At 45.5% G+C, this 19,027-nt stretch overlaps 2 protein-coding genes and 1 gene segment (V, D, J or C); all 3 read right to left on the reverse strand.

Annotated features, from left to right (window-relative positions):
* LOC128337920 (immunoglobulin lambda-1 light chain-like) overlaps window positions 1–12,465 on the reverse strand; it is a 109,606-nt gene extending 97,141 nt beyond the window's left edge. The window contains exons 1-2 of the mRNA XM_053279609.1: window positions 12,373–12,465; window positions 11,737–12,042 (exon numbers count right to left, since the gene is read on the reverse strand). Of these exons, the coding sequence (XP_053135584.1) occupies window positions 11,737–12,042; window positions 12,373–12,421 (355 nt within the window). The 5' untranslated portion in view covers window positions 12,422–12,465. The remainder of the gene's footprint in view (window positions 1–11,736; window positions 12,043–12,372) is intronic.
* The window catches only part of LOC128337918 (immunoglobulin lambda-1 light chain-like), a 98,124-nt gene that overhangs the window by 73,324 nt on the left and 5,773 nt on the right, over window positions 1–19,027 (reverse strand). The window lies entirely within an intron of this gene.
* Window positions 14,820–18,384, reverse strand: LOC128338012 (immunoglobulin lambda variable 3-19-like). The segment is given in 4 exon segments: window positions 14,820–15,095; window positions 15,579–15,589; window positions 17,562–17,876; window positions 18,297–18,384. Coding segments are annotated over 4 exon segments (651 nt in total).

Below are 19,027 nucleotides of genomic sequence, written 5' to 3' on the forward strand. Positions count from 1 at the left end.
AGCCCACCTCCATACAAATAGCACCTCTTCAGCATCTGGGTCAGTGTGCTTGACTATTTAAAAAAAGAAGAAGCTTACTCCAAACATTCCAGCTTTTTAGGGGGATAAAAGGCAACTTTAAAAAAAACAAAAATCACATGTTTTTTTGTCCTGGTTTTGGTTTTTCTGGTTAGCTGACAACTCTACTTTTAGAATAATTTTTTAAAAAAGAGATTGGAAAAGCTGGACGGGCTGTGGGAACCAACGGTACATCAAGGAGGACAGGACAGGAAGCAATCTGGGAGCAGGGAGTGAAAAGCACCAGGGTGGGTTGATGTTGATGATGATATGGAGAGGGATATGGAGACAGGGCTATGCTCACTTCACGTGATTTGCTTAGGGCTGCCCAGGTGTGAGCCCTGTGCATGAGGGGACAAGGGCCAGAAATACTGACACACTTCTGTACAGAGCAATTTCCAGCTTCCCTTCCCACCACAGCCCACAGGTGCAGGACTTTCATTTATTATGATCCGTGAATTCTCTCATGTGTGGTAAGTGGACCAATCTCTCCCTCTACAGGCTAAAAGTGGAAGTGCAAGCTTTATATAGGCTGCACCATGTTTGACTTTCCACACCTTGGGAAAACAGGACTTTTCTTTATGTATAATTTCCATTTTAAAAAAACCACAAATTGCTAATGATAAATATTGGGTGTAGCATATTCATCACAAATGTTATGGTATAATATGATGCACATTCAAAAATACTGAGGCATGTGAGCTAGCGTGTCCCGTGCTCTCAAAGAACCCCAAATGATGAATGCGCAATAAAAATATTGCTGGTGACCCAGCCAGAAGGCTATGTAAAGTAAGTTCTCAGCTTTTAAAATTACTATTGTCACTGTTGTTGTTATTATTGTTATTATTATGCTGTTAACTAACAAGTGGAATTTGTGACTGAACACTGCAAAGAAAAGGTGACACTACTTCCCTGACCAAAGGAGCTTGCAATCCAAAAATAAAGAATCAAGGGAGATAACAAGAGTCACTGGGGGACATTCTGCTGGGACTCCAAGGGGACTGTTGATTTCCCCTTGCTAAAAAAAAAAAGATTGTCTCCACTTGAAAACATGTCTCTCTGCCCAGTTAGCAGGGTGTATCTTACCTGAGCAGTAAGTGAGAAGGGCCAAGGAAAACAGAACCCAGGCCGCCATGGTCAGCCCTACAAAGGAGTTTGCCTTCCTTAAGGAGATTGATCACTGTGTGGGATATTCACCTTCCTGGCTTAAATCCCCCAGAAGGGAAAAATGGTCCCCCACATGCAAATTTGATCACTCCCATCAGCTCTGACAGAAATGGCGCCCCACCTCTGAGGAGACAGCATGTTCCATTCAGTTTAAAGAACACAGAGCAGATTTGCATGAAGGGGGGTATTTTACAACAGAAGAAGGAGAAGAACTTCCTCTCTGTAAACCATGCATATGTTTAAGAACCTCTATCATGTCTCCTATTAGTCTCCTATTAAACACCCCTTAATGTTGTAGCCTTTCCTTGTAAGCCTTGGCTCCCTGATGGTTTTAGTTTGACCGCTACATGCATGTAGATGACATTGAGTTTGATGACCAAGGGTCTGACTCAGTTGAAGGCAGCTTCCTGCATTCCTATGATTCAAGATCTGGAGCCCTCCAACTGAGGGGTAAAACAGACAGTTTAGGAGATGAGGCAGAGGAGGAGGATGCTATGACTGAGTTCCCAGATGACTTTGAGTCGACAGGACCTCCCATAGCAGGAGCATAGGAAGCTGCCTTATACAGAATCAGGCTGTAGCGAATTAAAATCTTTGTCTCAGAGCAAGCTCACGGGAGGGGAAGAAAAATGCTGAATCATCCCCCGCTGAGCTTTCTGGCAAGGCTTCTCCTAAAACTTTCCTTCTCTACCTTTGGTAAGTTCAAAAATGGCTGTTGCTACCACCACTCCTTGTTAACAGAGCTAGTGCCTCTTTGGGCTTGGGGTGGAAATCCCTGGGTATTTAAGAGAACATCTTCTTCATTATGACTCCCACTACCCATTGAGGTCGTCTGGAGAGGTTCATCTCCAGTTTCTGCCAGCTTGGCTGGTGGCCACACGGGGACGGGCCTTCTCAGTTGCTGCCCCGAGACCGTGGAATGTGTTCCCTACTGAAATATGATCCTCCCCATCTCTGACCATTTTTAAAAAGCGCTTGAAAACCCACCTCTTCAGCCAAGCTTTTCCAGCTTTTTACATTTTTAAGTTTTAACCTGGTTTTTTCATTTTTAGATTGCCTTAATTGTTTTAAGATTTTTGTGTATGTTTTAACTTGTTTTATGTTGTTGTTAACCACCCAGAGATGAATGTTTGGGGTGGTGTACAAAATTGACAAATAACAAATAAATAAATAAATAAATAAATAAATAGTGGGGGCGGCATTGGGATAGTTCATGCTATTTGGTTAGGGTCCTCCAGGGAGCACAAGAACCAGAAATGGATGCATTTTTGTACTGAAGAATTTCCAGCTTCCCTTCCCACCACATCTTTCAATCCTTGGAATCTTATTTTCTTTTTTAGTCCTATTATTCATATGTGGGAAAGATGGAGCTATGTCTCCCCCTGCAGGCTCAAAGCAGAAGAGCAGGCTGTGCCAGGTTCAACTTTGAACTGGGAGCAGGGGGAGGTGGAGAACCCTTTGTATGTATTGTATTAATTTATTTTTTAACGCCGAACAGGACAGGATCCACACACTCCTTCCTCCAGCCTCTCAGAGATGGAGAGAATCTGGTAGCAGGGAGAGAAAATCAGCAGGGAGGATTGATCATGCAACAATAAATGCATTATAATACATAAATGCAACAATAAATGCAACAATAAATAATATGGAGGGGGGGGCATTGGGAAATAGGCCCAGTTCATGCTACTTGCTTAGGGTCCCTCAGGTTTGATCTTTAGGCACAAGTGAGCATAAGGACCAGAAATAGCTGCACGTTTGTACTGAAGAATTTCCATAAGTGGGAATGATGGAGCTACGTCTCCCCTGCAGGCACAAAGCAGAAGAGCAGGGCTGTGCCAGGTTCAACTTTACATAAAAAAAGGACTCTTTATACATATCCTTTTTATTAATTTTTTTTGAAAATCCACACAAATGGCTGATAATACATATTGGGTGAAGCAAATTCATCAGAAATAGTATGGTCTTATATGGTGCATGTTCAGAAATATCCATGCATGTGAGCTTTTGCAAATATTTTGCTGCTTTTTGTTTTCTTTTTGCTCAGTTCCACAATTTTCTTTAAAAAATCAAACTTGTGTAAACCTGACTTTTCAGCTGTCACCTGCCCTCCCCTGTAATGATCAGGAACTGATGAATTTAGGACTGCTTTTCAGCAATGTACAAGGGAGATGCTTCAGTTTAAAGTTCTCAAAGAGATTTGTAACTTACTTCTGCATGGACCTGACAGAACCCATGTCCAGAATCACATAAACAGCTTAAGGTCAATTGCATTATTATGCATTTCATCCTTGTCATCAATGGAAATGGAAACTGAGTGGAGAAACATTATGTTACTATCTGGGGAGAAAGTTATTTTCAACAATGAAGATATTCAGTAAGGAGTTAGAAATGCCCATCTCTGTAACATCAGAACAGTACTTTTGAAGCAGAGAAACAAGGGTTGCTGGGGGTGGGCATGAGTGTACAAGCAGCCCCCCCCCGAGAAGTTGCATGACCCCCAATGTATGACCCCCATTTCTTTTTCATCCAATCTAACATGGGAGACACAGCTTGCCCACCCAAAAATGCACGTTGCCTCTTCTGTGCACCCCCCAGTTATTTTTCTGGTCCCTGCCTCCACTACAGAGAAGATGCTGCCAGACACGCTCTCTGTGCTTCTTCTCATTCATGGGACACTTGAGCCTGATTCAGACATGTCTGAATCATCCATGTGTTTGTGTGAATGGAAGTGCCTGTCCTCATTTTTCAAAGAGAACTTGGATGCAGGCCCCACAAAAGCATGGCAACTCTGCACCTGTGTTCAGCATAATATGTGAACACCTGTACAAGTCTGTACCTGTGTACACTGTACACTCGCTGAACCAGTGTTGAACATAATGTATGAATGAGTTCTTGGTGTTAAAAGCCCTGGAGGGGAACAGTCCCAGAAATGGGCCTGTGCAACCTCTCTGTCTATTCCAACTCCGTCTTCTTATCTTTTTATTTTATTCTATTTTATAGAGTCTGGGGCTAGATCTGACAAAACCCTTAACAAAATGCTCTAAGAGGAACAGAGGAGGTTTTTGTCTCAGTTCCCCATTAGATTGTACCACTGTGGAACTTGTAACCACCTGTACCCTCTTCATCACCACAGAAATAATCAGCCTCGTCTTCAGCCTGGACATTAGTGATGGTCAAATAGGCATTGTCCCCAGAGTAAGAGCCAGTGAACCGATCCGGGATCCCTTCTCCCCTGGTAGTGGTGCGATAGAGCATAAAGCGAGGAGCTTGTCTAGGTTTCTGTTGATACCAGGAGTAGTCGCTATCCCAGCTCCCTCCACCACTTCTGGTGCAGGAGAGTTTCACTGTTTGGCCCAGAGATGCGGACATGGAGGCAGGCTGAGTCACCGTTGGCTGTGAACTGGCACCTTTACAAAAAGAGCAAAAAGCCACAACTTTTAAATTTTCTGCTTTCCCAAATATTACAAAAACATCATCTTCCTATAATAAATGTAAGGTCCAGATACCTTAGATGCTATTTATCTTAGATAAAGTTGGTCATTATTACCCTTTAAAGTGTATCAATATTATGATGATTTCCAAATATAAAACTGGTCAATAAAAAGGTCACCTAATGACCACCACAGTGACCGCAAGAAGAAGGAGAAAATAGTTTGCCGATTCAGGGGAAGCCCTATGTCCGAGAGACTATCATGGGGAGAGACCAAGGTCAGCTACTCGGAAGGACACTGTGATGGACAGACCAGGGACTGTTGCTCTCTCTCTCTTTCTCTGCTAAATGTAAAAGAGACACCACCCAAAAAGATGCCTTTTTGCTCCAGAAGCAAGGGGCGTTTTACCTGTGCAGTAAGTGAGAAGAGCAAGGAAAAGCAGAGTCCAGGCCATGGCGAGCTCTCCCAAGACGTCTGGCTTCCTGAAGCAAACCGATAAATGTGTGGGATCTTTCCCCTACTTTCTTATATCTACCAGGGGCAGGGGGTGGGTGGGAGGGGGAATGCCCGCCAACATGCAAATTTGTCCACTCTCCTTGCTTCTCAGAGAAAAGCCACCCCTCCTCTGAGAAGACTTCACATTCTAGCCAGGCTGAGGGCCACGGAAAAAATTTGCATGAAGAAGGATTCTTTAAGAGAAAAGGATCTTAAATGTGTTTTCAGTTGAAAAGCTTCTTTGAAGGGACATCACCTTTCAGCCCGGCTACTGACCACAGGATGGATATTTCAAAAGAGAAGAGGAAAGGTTCCAGGCTTAAACTGAGCAGGCAGGAAAAAAGATGAATCTGTGGCAAAACTTGGAGTGGTAAATTCCGGCAGGGAGCAATCACTACCTTTTACCTCCGCATATACGATTGCTGTGGATGTTTGTGAGGGGGCCAGCTGTCTGCTTTGCCCACCCCACATGTTGAAAGGATGAGTGCATGTTAGCATTTTCTGAGGTGGCCGGAGTGCTCTGTTCTCCCAGAAAACATCTTAGGTGACCTTGTGTGATACTTACAGAACACTGTGGCTGAGTTATGGGGGTCGATGTGTGTGGGTCAGTGACTTTGTGAAGAGTGATATATGTTTGCCTGTTTAATTTGCACTTTTTCATTCTGGGTTTTGACCTTGGTCCCCAAAGCCTTATCAGACAAAACCAGGTGACTGGAAAGGAAGGACCTTGGAAATTGAAGGAAAGCTTTTTCGTGTGTACACACACAAACAGGGCCTTAGGAATAGATGACTTACATCAATAGCAATAGCAATAGCAATAGCACTTACATTTATATACCGCTCTATAGACGGAGCTCTCTAAGCGGTTTACAATGATTTTAGCATATTGCCCCCAACTTTCTGGGTACTCATTTTACCGACCTCGGAAGGATGGAAGGCTGAGTCAACCTTGAGCCCCTGGTCAGGATCGAACTTGTAACCTTCTGGTTACAGGGCAGCAGTTTTACCACTGCGCCACCAGGGGCTCTTTAGACTCATGCACAGAGATTATTTTACATTCCTAGTTCTTTCTTTCTTTTTTCTTTTTTGCGGGATATCTGTAAGTGCAGTGGTCAGCCCTCTGTGGAACGGCACTCAACACCATTTGTGACCACAGACAGATTTCTCTCCAGGATCAGAAGCAAGGTGGATTGGTCCTCTCAGTTCTGGGCCGGAGGCAGGTACTTGGGGTAAGTCCCAAATAAAGCCCAAGGCTCACCTGAAGCATGTGGACATCTGCTCTCTGTTGGAGACAGGGGTGTGTCTTACACATTAAAACATACGGGATACTCTTTGATAAAGCCAAGTGAGATCTGACCAGCTCCCTCCCATAACAGTATGTTGGGTGGTTCTTGGGGAGAAGAGACAGTCCAGCTGAAGCCAAGCAGGCCTCACCACCAGCTTCCCTCCTTCTGCTTCTTCTCCTTCAAAGGACAGTTGCAGCTTCTCCAAACGGCAATTGAACACAGCTTCGCTACACTTAGGCGGGGGCGGAGCAGGAGGGGGGAGTTCATATCAAGGAACCATTGATAGTGACATAAGGATGGCAATAGAAAATGCAGTTCATACAACCAATGGCATTATTCAGCTTCCACCCTGCCCCAACGGTTTGTAGACATCGGGCATTATATGTGTTGTAAAAAAATAGCACTTAGGTGCAGTGCTCAAATGGGCTGGACTTTTGGTACTTCTTGCTGCAGTCTGGGAAACCTCTTGGTGTCAATAGCCTGGAGGGGGCGGTGTGTCCATGCCAGCTCTCTGTTTCAAACCAGGTCAGCTGCAGCTCTTCGAGAATTCTCAGTTCCACATGTCTGGGGAAGAAGGTTTTTGTCTCTGTTCCCCATTAGACTGCATCACTGTGATACTTGCTACCACCAGTGCTCTCATAGTCACCACAGTAATAATCAGCCTCATCTTCAGGCTGGACGTTAGTGATGGTCAAAAGGTAATTGTTCCCAGAGCCAGAGGCAGTGAACCGATCCGGGATCCCTTCTCCCCGGCTGCTGCAGCCACTGCCACAGTGCACAAAGCGAGGGGCCTGCCCAGGTCTCTGTTGATACCAGGCATACCAGTTTCCCCAGCTCCCACTGCTTCTGGTGCAGGAGAGTTTCACAGTTTGGCCCAGGGACCCAGACGTGGAGGCAGGCTGAGTTATAGTTGCCTGGGAACGGGCACCTTTTAAAAAGAAAAATAATCATAGGTGCTCAATGAACAACCTTCAATAATTTCCCCACGCTCTCAAACAACACAAAATGATGAATGCACAATAGAAATATTGCTGGTGCATTCTATATAAAGTTAGTTCTTGACACTATATTATTATACTGTTAAAATAAAAAGTTCACTTAGTGAGATACATAGGGAAGGAAAAGGGAGACTATTTCTCTGACCAAAGGGCTTCCCAATCCTAAAAGAAAGAAAGAAAAATCAAAGAGCAACAGTCACTCGGGGATGTTTTGCATGGTATCTCTGGGGACAGCTACTCCCCCCACCTTTCTAAGTAAAAGAGATTCCCTGCTTGGAAAGGTGCTCCTTTGCCCATCTATGAAGGTTGATCTCACCTGAGCAGTAACTGAAAAGAGCAAGGAAAAGCAGAGGCCAGGCTGCCATGGTGAGCTCTTCAAAGGCTTTCTGAAGGGGATTGATCACTGTGTGGGACATTACCCCTCTCTTTTTAAAATCAGCCAGAAGGGAAAAGTGGCCCCCACATGCAAATCTTTCTCCTCCCATCAGCACTGTTAGAAACTGCACACAGCAACTCTGAGAGGATAGCCGCTTTAGCAAGTTCTAGACAGGCTAGTGAATATGAAGCAAATTTGCATGAAGGGATATATTTTAAATCAGAAGAGACAAGGTCTCTGACTTAAATTGTCAAAGCTGAGAGGGGGGAAAGTTTGTGGCAAACTCAGAGTGGTAAATCCAGCCAGGGAACTGAGTAGCAAAGTGAGTCAGCAAGCACGATTGCTGTAAACCTTCATGCTGGGGCAGTTTGGATGATCCTTTCCCCCAATTGTGCTACCTCATATGCTAAAACATCATGAATGCATGCTAGCAGGGGCCAGTTTAGATGACGCTTTGCCTCTTTGTTTTCGCTCGACCTGATAAAGATGTGCACAGTACGTGAGCATGAATTTCCCCACCCTAATGTGTTCTTCCCTTATCCAGTAGAGAAAGGGTTCATGCACTGGCAGTAGTATTCGGAGTGTGTGTAGATATGTGGTTGCTATGAGCTACCCTACACCCGTAAATGAATGGAGCCCTGAGGGTACGTGTGTCCGGGCCCATGTAGTGTGCCCATCCTTATTATGTGAAGTAGGCAAAATTTCATCCCAACTGGCCTATTTTCAAAGACTGTGGACATGGTATAGATCCCTAGCCTCACTTGACCAGATGGTTCTTAGGGGTGATGTTGTGGGGCGGGGGGCGGGGGGTAGAGCCATGCGCCCAAAGCAAAGCAGCATCACCACTCATCCTCTTTGTGTGGTTGCAGGACGGTTGATGTTAAGAGCCATGGAATTGGGAAATTCCCAGAAATGGGGGCCCCGTACACCCTCTCCCCTCTTCTGTCTTTTTAAAAAGAGGCAGTGCCTGGGGAAATGTAGCTCTTCATGAATTCTCAGCAACTGAGTGTGAGTCACTTGATCGGATGGTTCTTGGGGGTGATTTGTGGGGCACAGCAGACATCACCACTCACCCTCTTGGTGTGTTTGCAGGGCAGTTGCCCGACAGTGGATGTTAGTAACTCTGGAGCCTTTCTATCCGATGCTTTCTATCCCAGGGTATCCTTAATAACTTCTAAAAAGAGTTTGGGGCCAGGTGAAATGAAGCTCTTTATGAATTCTCAACTCCTTGCTTTGAGAGAAAGAGAAGTTTTTGTCTCAGTTCTTCATTAGGCTGTATCACTGTGATACTTGCTACCACCAGTGGTCTCCCAGTTGGCACAGTAATAATCAGCCTCGTCTTCAGGCTGGACGTTAGTGATGGTCAAGAGGTAATTGTCCCCAGACGCAGAGGCAGTGAACCGGTCCGGGATCCCTTCTCCCCGGCTGCTGCTGCAACTCGGACAGTGCACAAAGCGAGGGGCCTGTCCAGGTCTCTGTTGATACCAGGCATAATAGCTGCTCCAGCTCCCACTGCTGCTTTTAGTGCAGGAGAGTTTAATTGTTTGGCCCAGGGACACAGACGCGGAGGCAGACTGAGTCAGAGTTGGTTGTGAACTGGCACCTTTGACAAAGGAAAAAAAGGATAACCGTAAGAGCACGATGAACAACTTGAATTCATTTTTCCATGCTCTCAAAGAACACAGAATGATGAATGCACAACAGAAATATTGCTGGTGACCCAGAGCTCCTTGTAAAGTTAGTTCTCATCGCCATTATTATTATTATTATTATTATTATTATTATTATTATTACCATCATGCTGTTAAACACACAGCTCACTTTGTTATTAATGCAGCAAAGGAAAGGAGAGAGATTAGTTTTCTGACCAAAGGGACAAATGATCACAAAACACGGAATTAAGGGAGACAAAAACAGACACGGGGATGGGGGATCTCTGGGGGTAGCTGCTCTCCCCCTGCTGAAGAAAAGCAAGTCTCCACTTTAAAAACTGCCTAGTCTCTCACTGCCCAGTTTGCAGGGTTGATCTTACCTGAGCAGGATGTGAGAACGGCAAGGAAAAACAGAGCCCAGACTGCCATGGTGAACCTTTCAAAGGAGTTTGGCTTCCTGAAGGAGACTGATCACCATGTGGGACCTCCACCCTCCTTTCTTAAATCCCCTAGAAGGGGGAAATGGCGGTAACATGCAAATCTGACCCCTCCCACTATCCCTGGTAGAAATGGCACACCACCTCTGAGGAGGCAGCGCTGTCTAGTGAGGGTATTGAACATGGCACACTTCTTTAAAAAGACGAGAATTATCAGGAATGGGCGGGGGATGCAGGTAGGCAAAATTCAGAGCGTTAAAGGCTGAAGGAAAGGATGCAGAAAGGCGCACCTGTGGCAGGTTCAAAGCAATAAATGCAGACAGGGACTGAAGAGAAATGGAATGAAAGAGATCTGGCAACCTTACAGAAATTAGAAGCATATGGCAATTTGCCCAGAGGGTTTTTTTCTTTAAAGAGACAAGTGAGGTCTCTTCACATGGGGCGGAAGTAGGTGCACATTTGCACTGAACCATTTCCTGCTTCCCCTCCTGTCACAGGTGCAGGACTTTTCAGTTATTGTGATTCTTTAACTCTATTAAATGTGGGGAAGGTGGACCAACATCTCCCCCTAAAGGTGAAGGCAGAAGATACAGGCTGCATCAGTTATGTCACACACAACATTTCACATACCCAAACAAGGTTTTTCCCTTGTTGGCAGTGTACTGCGTACTTCAGTTTCTCCTCACAACAACCCTGTGAAGTAGGCTCGGCTGAGAGAGAAGGGACTGGCCCAGAGTCCCCCAGCAAGTCTCATGGCTGAATGGGGATTTGGACTCGGGTCTCCTCGGTCCTAGTCCAGCACTCTAACCACTATACCACACTGGCTCTCCAAAAGATTAAAGACAAGCATGGGCAAGTTTCAGTGATACTTAGCCTGAGTGCCTGGCTGTGTGTTGTGTGCAGAAGATAAAGAACTGCCAACTCCATGAGTGTGCATGTGCCAACTCTACATGTTTATCAGTCATGTGGGAAAAATGGTTCATCTGCAAAAGAAATATGTAGATTGTGTGTAAATGTTCAGACACACCCGGCAGGAAGGAAAGGCAGATGATGGGAGGAGATGTTTCTCAATTTCAGGGAAACTGGCAACTTAATCCTGCCTAAATGTCACAGGATCGGCGTCTGGAATCACACAAACCGCTTAAGCTCAGTTGTGTTATCATGTGCTTCAATGTAACGAATGGAAATTGAACCTGTTCAGAGAAACGTCACGATGACAGGTGAAAAAATACACACACACATTTATCTTCAGCAATGAAGCTATTCAGCAAGTGGTCAGAAATGTCCATCTTTGTAAAGTCAGAAGACGGGCATTTCCATGCGAGATCCGAGTCTCAAAAGAAACAGAGATGATCGAAAGCATTTTCCAACTTTCAAATGAAGGTTCCAGGACTATTAAGAAGCCCCTCTTCACATCGGCAGTTTTCTGGCAGATTCCTCAAGAAGACCTTGAGCTCCAAAACAGCAGTAGAAATTCAGAATATACAGCCCAAAGATAAATCTTCCACTCTAACAAGAGAAAATGGGACCACCTCCTCACGGGTCAGATGGGGTGGGGTGGGAGGGTGAAACTGTCCTTCTGAAGGACATCACCAACTCCCCTCCTTCTGCTTCTTCTCATTCACGGGACACTTGATTGCAAATCTGCCTTAGAAGGGGAACAGTCCCAGAAAGGGGGTCCATCCATGCAGCCTTTCTATCTATTCTGACTCTAGACTTTTTTTCAAGAGTTTGGGGCCAGGTGAAATGAAGCTCTTCACGAATTCTCAGCTCCTCGCTCTGAGAGGAAGAGAGAAGGTTTTTGTCTTAGTTCCCCATTAGACTGTATCACTGTGGAACTTCCAACCACCAGTGCTCTCCCATTCGCCACAGTAATAATCCGCCTCGTCTTCAGCCTCGACATTAGTGATGGTCAAAAGGTAGTTGTCCCCAGAGCCAGTGGCAGTGAACCGATCCGGGATCCCTTCTCCCCGGCTGCCACCTGGCCGGTGCACGAAGCGAGGGGCCTGCCCAGGTCTCTGTTGGTACCAGCGATAATAGCTTTCCCAGCTCCCACTGCTTCTGGTGCAGGAGAGTGTCACAGTTTCGCCCAGGGATCCAGATGCGGATGGAGGCTGAGTTATAGTTGCCTGGGAACTGGCACCTTTTAAATGGGGAAAATAATAAGAAGGGCACAATGAACAACCTTCCATCATTTTTCTGTGCCCTCAAGCAACACAAAATGTTGAAAGCACAGTAGAAGTAATCCTGGAGACCCAGAGGCCTATGTGCAATTAGTTCTCAACACCATATTGTTATTGTTATTATTGTTGTTCTCTGTTGTTCTCTAGTTCTCTGACTAACGGGGCTCACAATCCTAAAAGAAACAATCAAGGGTGGCAACAACAATCACGGGGGACGTTCTGCTAAAGAAAGGAGAGCCGCCATTTTTCAAAAAACTGCCTCTCTGCCCAGCCAGCAGGGTTGATCTTACCTGAGCAGTAACTGAAAAGAGCAAGGAAAAGCAGAGCCCAGGACACCATGGTGAGACCTTCAAAGGAATTTGGCTTCCTAAAGGAGAATGATCCCTCTGTGGGACATTCGTCCTCCTTCCTTAAATCCCCCAGAAGAGGGAAATGGCCCTCACAAGCAAATCTGACCACTCCCATAAGCTGTGACAGAAATGGCACAACCACCTCTGAGGAGACAGCATGTTCCATCCAGGCTAAAGAACACGGAGCAGATTTGCATGAAGGGGGGTATTTAACAACAGAAGAGGGAGAAGGACCTCTCTCTAGAAACCATGCATAAGTTTATGAACCGCGATCATGTCTCTCAATAGTCCCTTTAAAACCCACACATGTTGTCACCTTTCCTTGAAAGCCTTGCTTTCTCCATCATTTTGGTTTGACTAATATGTGCTCACAGGATCGGACCTCATTCTTTGTGGGATGGGGTCACAGTCTGACTGCCAAGATATCGGTCCAGGCCTCTGCACAGAGCCCACCTCCATACAAATAGCACCTCTTCAGCATCTGGGTCAGTGTGCTTGACTATTTAAAAAAAGAAGAAGCTTACTCCAAACATTCCAGCTTTTTAGGGGGATAAAAGGCAACTTTAAAAAAAACAAAAATCACATGTTTTTTGTCCTGGTTTTGGTTTTTCTGGTTAGCTGACAACTCTACTTTCAGAATAAATTTTTTTTTAAAAGAGATTGGAAAAGCTGGACGGGCTGTGGGAACCAACGGTACATCAAGGAGGACAGGACAGGAGGCAATCTGGGAGCAGGGAGTGAAAAGCACCAGGGTGGGCTGATGTTGATGATGATATGGAGAGGCATATGGAGACAGGGCTATGCTCACTTCACGTGATTTGCTTAGGGCTGCCCAGGTGTGAGCTCTGCGCATGAGGGGACAAGGGCCAGAAATAGCGACACACTTCTGTACAGAGCAATTTCCAGCTTCCCTTCCGACCACAGCCCACAGGTGCAGGACTTTCATTTATTATGATCTGTGAATTCTCTCATGTGTGGTAAGTGGACCAATCTCTCCCTCTACAGGCTAAAAGTGGAAGTGCAAGCTTTATATAGGCTGCACCATGTTTGACTTTCCACACCTTGGGAAAACAGGACTTTTCTTTATGTATAATTTCCATTTAAAAAACACACAAATTGCTGATGATAAGTATTGGGTGTAGCATATTCATCACAAATGTTATGGTATAATATGATGCACATTCAGAAATATTGAGGCATGGGAGCCAGTGTGGTGTAGTGGTTAGAGTGCTGGACTAGGGCCGGGGAGACCCGAGTTCAAATCCCCATTCAGCCATGATACTAGCTGGGTGACTCTGGGCCAGTCACTTCTCTCTCAGCCTAGCCTACTTCACAGGGTTGTTGTGAAAGAGAAACTCAAGTATGTAATACACCGCCCTGGGCTCCTTGGAGGAAGAGCAGGATATAAATGTAATAATAATAATAATAATGTGCATTTTTGCAGACTTCCAACTGCTTTTTGTTTTTGTTTTGGTCAATTTAACAATTAAAAAAAATATTCAAACTGAATCCTAAATTTTAAGTTGCTACCTCCCACCTCCCCGATTATCAGCAGGAACAGATAAATTCAAGGTCAGTTGTTAAGCAGTGCTGTTGCTCTGAAAAGGAAGAAAGTGAAGCCAAACCCTACAAGGAAGATGCTTCAAATGAAAGCTTTCAGGGAAATTTGCAACTTACTCCTGCGTAAACATTATAGGATGTGGAATCACACAAATTGCTTAAGGTCAATTGCATAAATATGCACTTCCAAGTCATAAATGGAAACTGAACCTGGGGAGAGGAATGTCATGATGACAGGTGGGGAAAAAAATATTTATTGTCAGCAATGAACCTATTCAGCAAGGGCTCAGAAAGATCCATCTTCGTAATAGCTGTCATTTCCATAGGAGAGCCGGATCTCAAAATGATCCGGAGATGATCAAATGCATTTTTCAACTTTGAAACAAAGGTTCCAGCACTTAAAGAGCCTCTCCTCACAGCAGCAGTTTTCTGGCAGATTCCTCAAATCAGCTTTCAAGAACACTTTGAGCTGCAAAGCAGCAGAAGATATTGAGGGGAAAAAAGAGTACATAGATAAATGTTCCACTTTGACAAGGTAAAAGGAAATGACACCCCCTCCTTCACTGGTCAGATGCCTCTTGGGGTGGTGTGGGAGGGTGACAGCGTCCTTCTGAAGCCGGCATCACCAACCACCCTCCATCTGTTTCTTCTCGGTCACAAGACAATTGGTCGCAAAACTGCTTTGGGGTGGGGGGATCAGTCCCAGAAATGGGCCCCTGCAGCCATTCTGTTTCTCTCTTTCTTAAAGCGTTTGGGGCCAGCGGAGAGGAAGCTCTGAACGAATTCTCAACTCCTCTCTCTGCGAGGGTTTTTGTCTCAGTTCCCCATTAGACTGTACCACTGTGGAACTTGTAACCCCCAGTGCTCTCCCAGTCGCCACAGTAATAAGCTGCATCGTCTTCGGGCTGGATGTTCGTGATGGTCAAATCCCAAGTACCCCCAGAGCCAGAGGCAGTGAACCGATCCGGGATCCCTTCTCCCCTGCTGCAGGCTGAGGCTCCACAGTGTACAAAGCGAGGGGCTTGTCCAGGTTTCTGTTGATACCAGTTGTACCAGTTGTTCCAGCTCCCTCCGCTGCTTCGGGTGCAGGAGAGTTTCACTGTCTGGCCAAGAGGCACAGAGGCGGAGGCTGGCTGTTGAGTCACACTCTGAGAATGGACCCCTTTGTAAAAGAAAAGAAACACAATAATAATAAGTGTTCAATGAACTAATTTAGTTCCCCCCCCCTTCCCGTGCTCTCAAACAACACAAAATAATGAATGCACAATAGAAGCATTGCTGGTGACCCACTGGCCTATGTAAAGTTAGTTGCCAACACTATTATTAGTATTAATTATTATTACTGTTGTGTTGTAAAATGAAAAGTTCACGTAGTGATTCACATCGTGGGTGAAAGGAGAGACTAGTTCTCTGAGCAAAGGGGCTCACAATCGTAAGAGTAGGAATCAAGGGCCATAAAAAAGTCACTGGAGGATGTTCTGCTGGGGATCTCTGGGGACAGCTGCTCTTCCCCCCCCCCAGCTAAATAAAAAGGTGTCACCACTTGGAAATGCACCTCTCTGTCCAGTTAGCAGGGCTGATCTCACCTGAGCAGGAACTGAAAAGAGCAAGGAAAAACAGAGCCCAGGACACCATGGTGAGCTCTCAAGAGGAGTTTGGCTTCCTGAAGGAGATTGGTCACAGTGTGGGACTTTCGCCTCCTTTCTTAAATCCTCCAGAAGGGGAAAATAGCCCCCACATGCAAATTTGACCCCTCCCATCAGCACTGACAGAAATGGCACACCTCCTCTGAGCACGTGCTTATGAACATGAAACAAATTTGCATGGAGTAAGAGAGTTTAAATCTGATGAGGAAAGTTCTGGACTTAAATTGTCAAGGCTGGTGTGTGTGTGTGTGTTGGGGTGGGTAAGGTCCACTTTCGCTCAAACTTTGAGTGGTAAATACAGGCAATGAACTGGGAAGGGGACTCCATGTTACCTCAGTGTATATGCTTGCTGCGAACGTTCATGATGGGGCCAGTTTAGTTGTTCTTTTTGTCTGCCTGCCTGACCCTACATCCTGAGTGCATGTCAGAATCGGCCAGCTTAGATGAGCACTCCCTTGATCACATGGGGACATCGTCTTGAAGCAGTATTTGTGGTCTCTGTGTAGGGGAGCAATTGTTGGAACCAACTGCACATCAAGGAGGACAGGGCAGGATGTGCACACTCCTTCCACCAGCTTCTCAGAGAAGGAGGCAATCCTAGAGTAGAGAGTATGATCTTTTGATCATTAGAATCATTTAGTTCTAACATATGTGGGAAAGATGAAGCAATGTCTCCCCCTGCAGGCTCAAAGCAGAAGAGCAGGCTGTGCCCGGGTCTACTATGCATATTCTGCAAAAAAAAAAAAAAGAAAAAGAAAAGAAAGAAAAGAAAAGAAAAGAAAAGAAAAGAAAAAGAACTCTTCATGTGTATTCTTTTTATTATGGTTGTTTTGAAAAACCAAACAAATTGCTGACAATAAATATTGGGTGAAAAAAATTCATCAGAAATGTTATGGTCTTATGTGGTGCGTGTTCAGAAGAATCCATGTGTGTGAAGCTTTTGTGATTATTTCGCTGCTTTTTGTTTTCCTTGTTTGTGGTCAATTTTCACAATAAAAAAAAAAACACCTCCTAGAGCAGACCTGATGTTTTAGCTGCCCCCGGCCTGCCTTCCCCTGTAACGAATAGGAACTGATGGATTCAGGACCAACTTATCAGCGATGGACAAGGGAGATGCTTCCGATGAAAATTCTGGGGGAGATTTGCCACTTACTTCTGCATGGACCTGACAGAACCCCTGTCCAGAATCACATAAAACAGCTTAAGGCCAATTGCATTATGATGCATCCCATCACCATGGGATGCAATCAAGATATTCAGGAAGTGATCAGAAACACCCATCCTTGTAACACCAGAAGAGAACTTTTGAAGTAGAGAAACAAATGAGGCCCTGCAGAGAAGATGCTTTCAACCACCCCCTCTCCCTTTCTTCTCGTTCACGGGATAGTTTAGCCCGATTCAGACATGTCTGTACACTCATGCATACGTTTGTGTGAATGGCTGTACCTGTGTCCATTTTAAAAGAAAACCTGGATAAAGGCCCCTCAGATGCATGGGACAGATAGGAAGTGTACCTCTGTGCCTGTGTTCAACGTAACATTTGAGTGACTGTACCTGTGTACACTGTATACTTGTTGGAAGAGTGTTGAACATAACGTGTGAATGGGTCCTCGGTGTTAAGAGCCTTGGCTGGGGATGGGAGTTGAGGGCGATTCCAAGAAATGGGCCGAGTGAAACCGTCCTTCTGAAGCAGGCATCACCAACCACCCAACACCTGCATCTTCTCAGTCACAGGAGACTTGGTTGTAAGTTCCTTGGAGGGGGAACAGTCCCAGAAATGGGCACCTGCACCCATTCTATCTACTCTGTCTTTTTAAAAGAGTTTGGGGCCAGATGAAATGAAGCTCTTCACGAATTCTCAGCTCCTCGCTCTGAGAAGAAGAGAGAAGGTTTTTGTCTCAGTTCCCCATTAGACTATATCACTGTGGAACTTCAAACCACCAGTGTTCTCCCATTCGCCGCAGTAATAATCCGCCTCGTCTTCAGCCTGGGCGTTAGTGATGGTCAAATACCAAATACCCCCAGAGCTGGAGGCAGTGAACCGATCCGGGATCCCTTCTCCCCGGCTGCCACCTGGCCTGTGCACAAAGCGAGGGCCCTGCCCAGGTCTCTGCTGGAACCAGTTGTACCAGGCGTGCCAGCTACCTCCACTGCTTCTGGTGCAGTAGAGTTCAACTGTTTGGCCTAGCGACACAGTGGTGGAGGCCAGGTGTTGAGTCACACTCTGAGAATGGACCCCTTTGTAAAAGAAAAGAAACACAATAAGAAGAAGAGCTCAGGGAACAACATCATTCCCACCCCATGCTCTCAAACAACAACAATATCAACAACAACAGAATGCACAATAGATATACAGCTAGTAACAGGGAAGTCTATGTAAAGTTAGTTCTCAACACGATGGTTAGTACTAATTATTCTTACTGCTGTGCTGTAAAATAAAAAGTTCACATAGTGATTCACATCGTGGGTGAAATGAGAGACTAGTTTTCTGACCAAAGGGGCTCACAATCGTAAGAGAAGGAATCAAAGACTACAAAAACTTCACGGGAGGATGTTCTGCTGTGGATCTCTGGGGACAACTGCTCTACCCCTGGTAAATAAAAGGGTGTCACCACTTGGAAATGCACCTCTCTGTCCAGTTAGCAGGGCTGATCTCACCTGAGCAGGAACTGAAAAGAGCAAGGAAAAGCAGAGTCCAGGACACCATGGTGAGCTCTCAAGAGGAGTTTGGCTTCCTGAAGGAGATTGGTCACTGTGTGGGACATTCGCCCTCCTCTTTTAAATCCTCCAGAAGGGGGAAATGGCCCCACGTGCAAATTTGACCCCTCCCATCAGCACTGACAGAAATGGCACACCTCCTCTGAGCACATGCTTATGCATATGCAACAAATTTGCATGGAGGATGAGATTTTAAATCTGATGAGGAAAAGTTCTGGCCTTAAAATGTCAAGGCTGGTGTGTGTTGGGGTGGGTAAGGTCCACTTTCCCTCAGACTTCGAGTGGTAAATGCAGGCAGTGAACTGGGGAGGGATCTCCATGTTATCTCCGTGTATGTGCTTGCTGCGAACGTTCATGAGGGGGACAGTTTAGTTCTTTTTGTCTGCCTGCCTGACCCCACATGCTGCAAAGTGCAAATATGAGTTTATTTAAGAATCAGCCAGCTTAGATGAACACTCCCTTAATCAGGTGGGGACATCATCTTGGAGTAGTATTTGGAGAGTGTATAGGGTAGCATTTGAGATGAGCATCTCTGCACCCCATTAAGGAATGACATGCTGTGGGGTATTTGTGTGTCTGCCCTTCTGTAGAGTGCTGCTCATATTTATCATGCAAAGCAGGCAATAAACCATCCCAGCTGGCCCATTTTAAAGTGCTGTGGAAATGATATT

Source organism: Hemicordylus capensis, chromosome 15 (assembly GCF_027244095.1).
Source record: "Hemicordylus capensis ecotype Gifberg chromosome 15, rHemCap1.1.pri, whole genome shotgun sequence".
In the NCBI taxonomy this organism is placed as follows: domain Eukaryota; kingdom Metazoa; phylum Chordata; class Lepidosauria; order Squamata; family Cordylidae; genus Hemicordylus; species Hemicordylus capensis.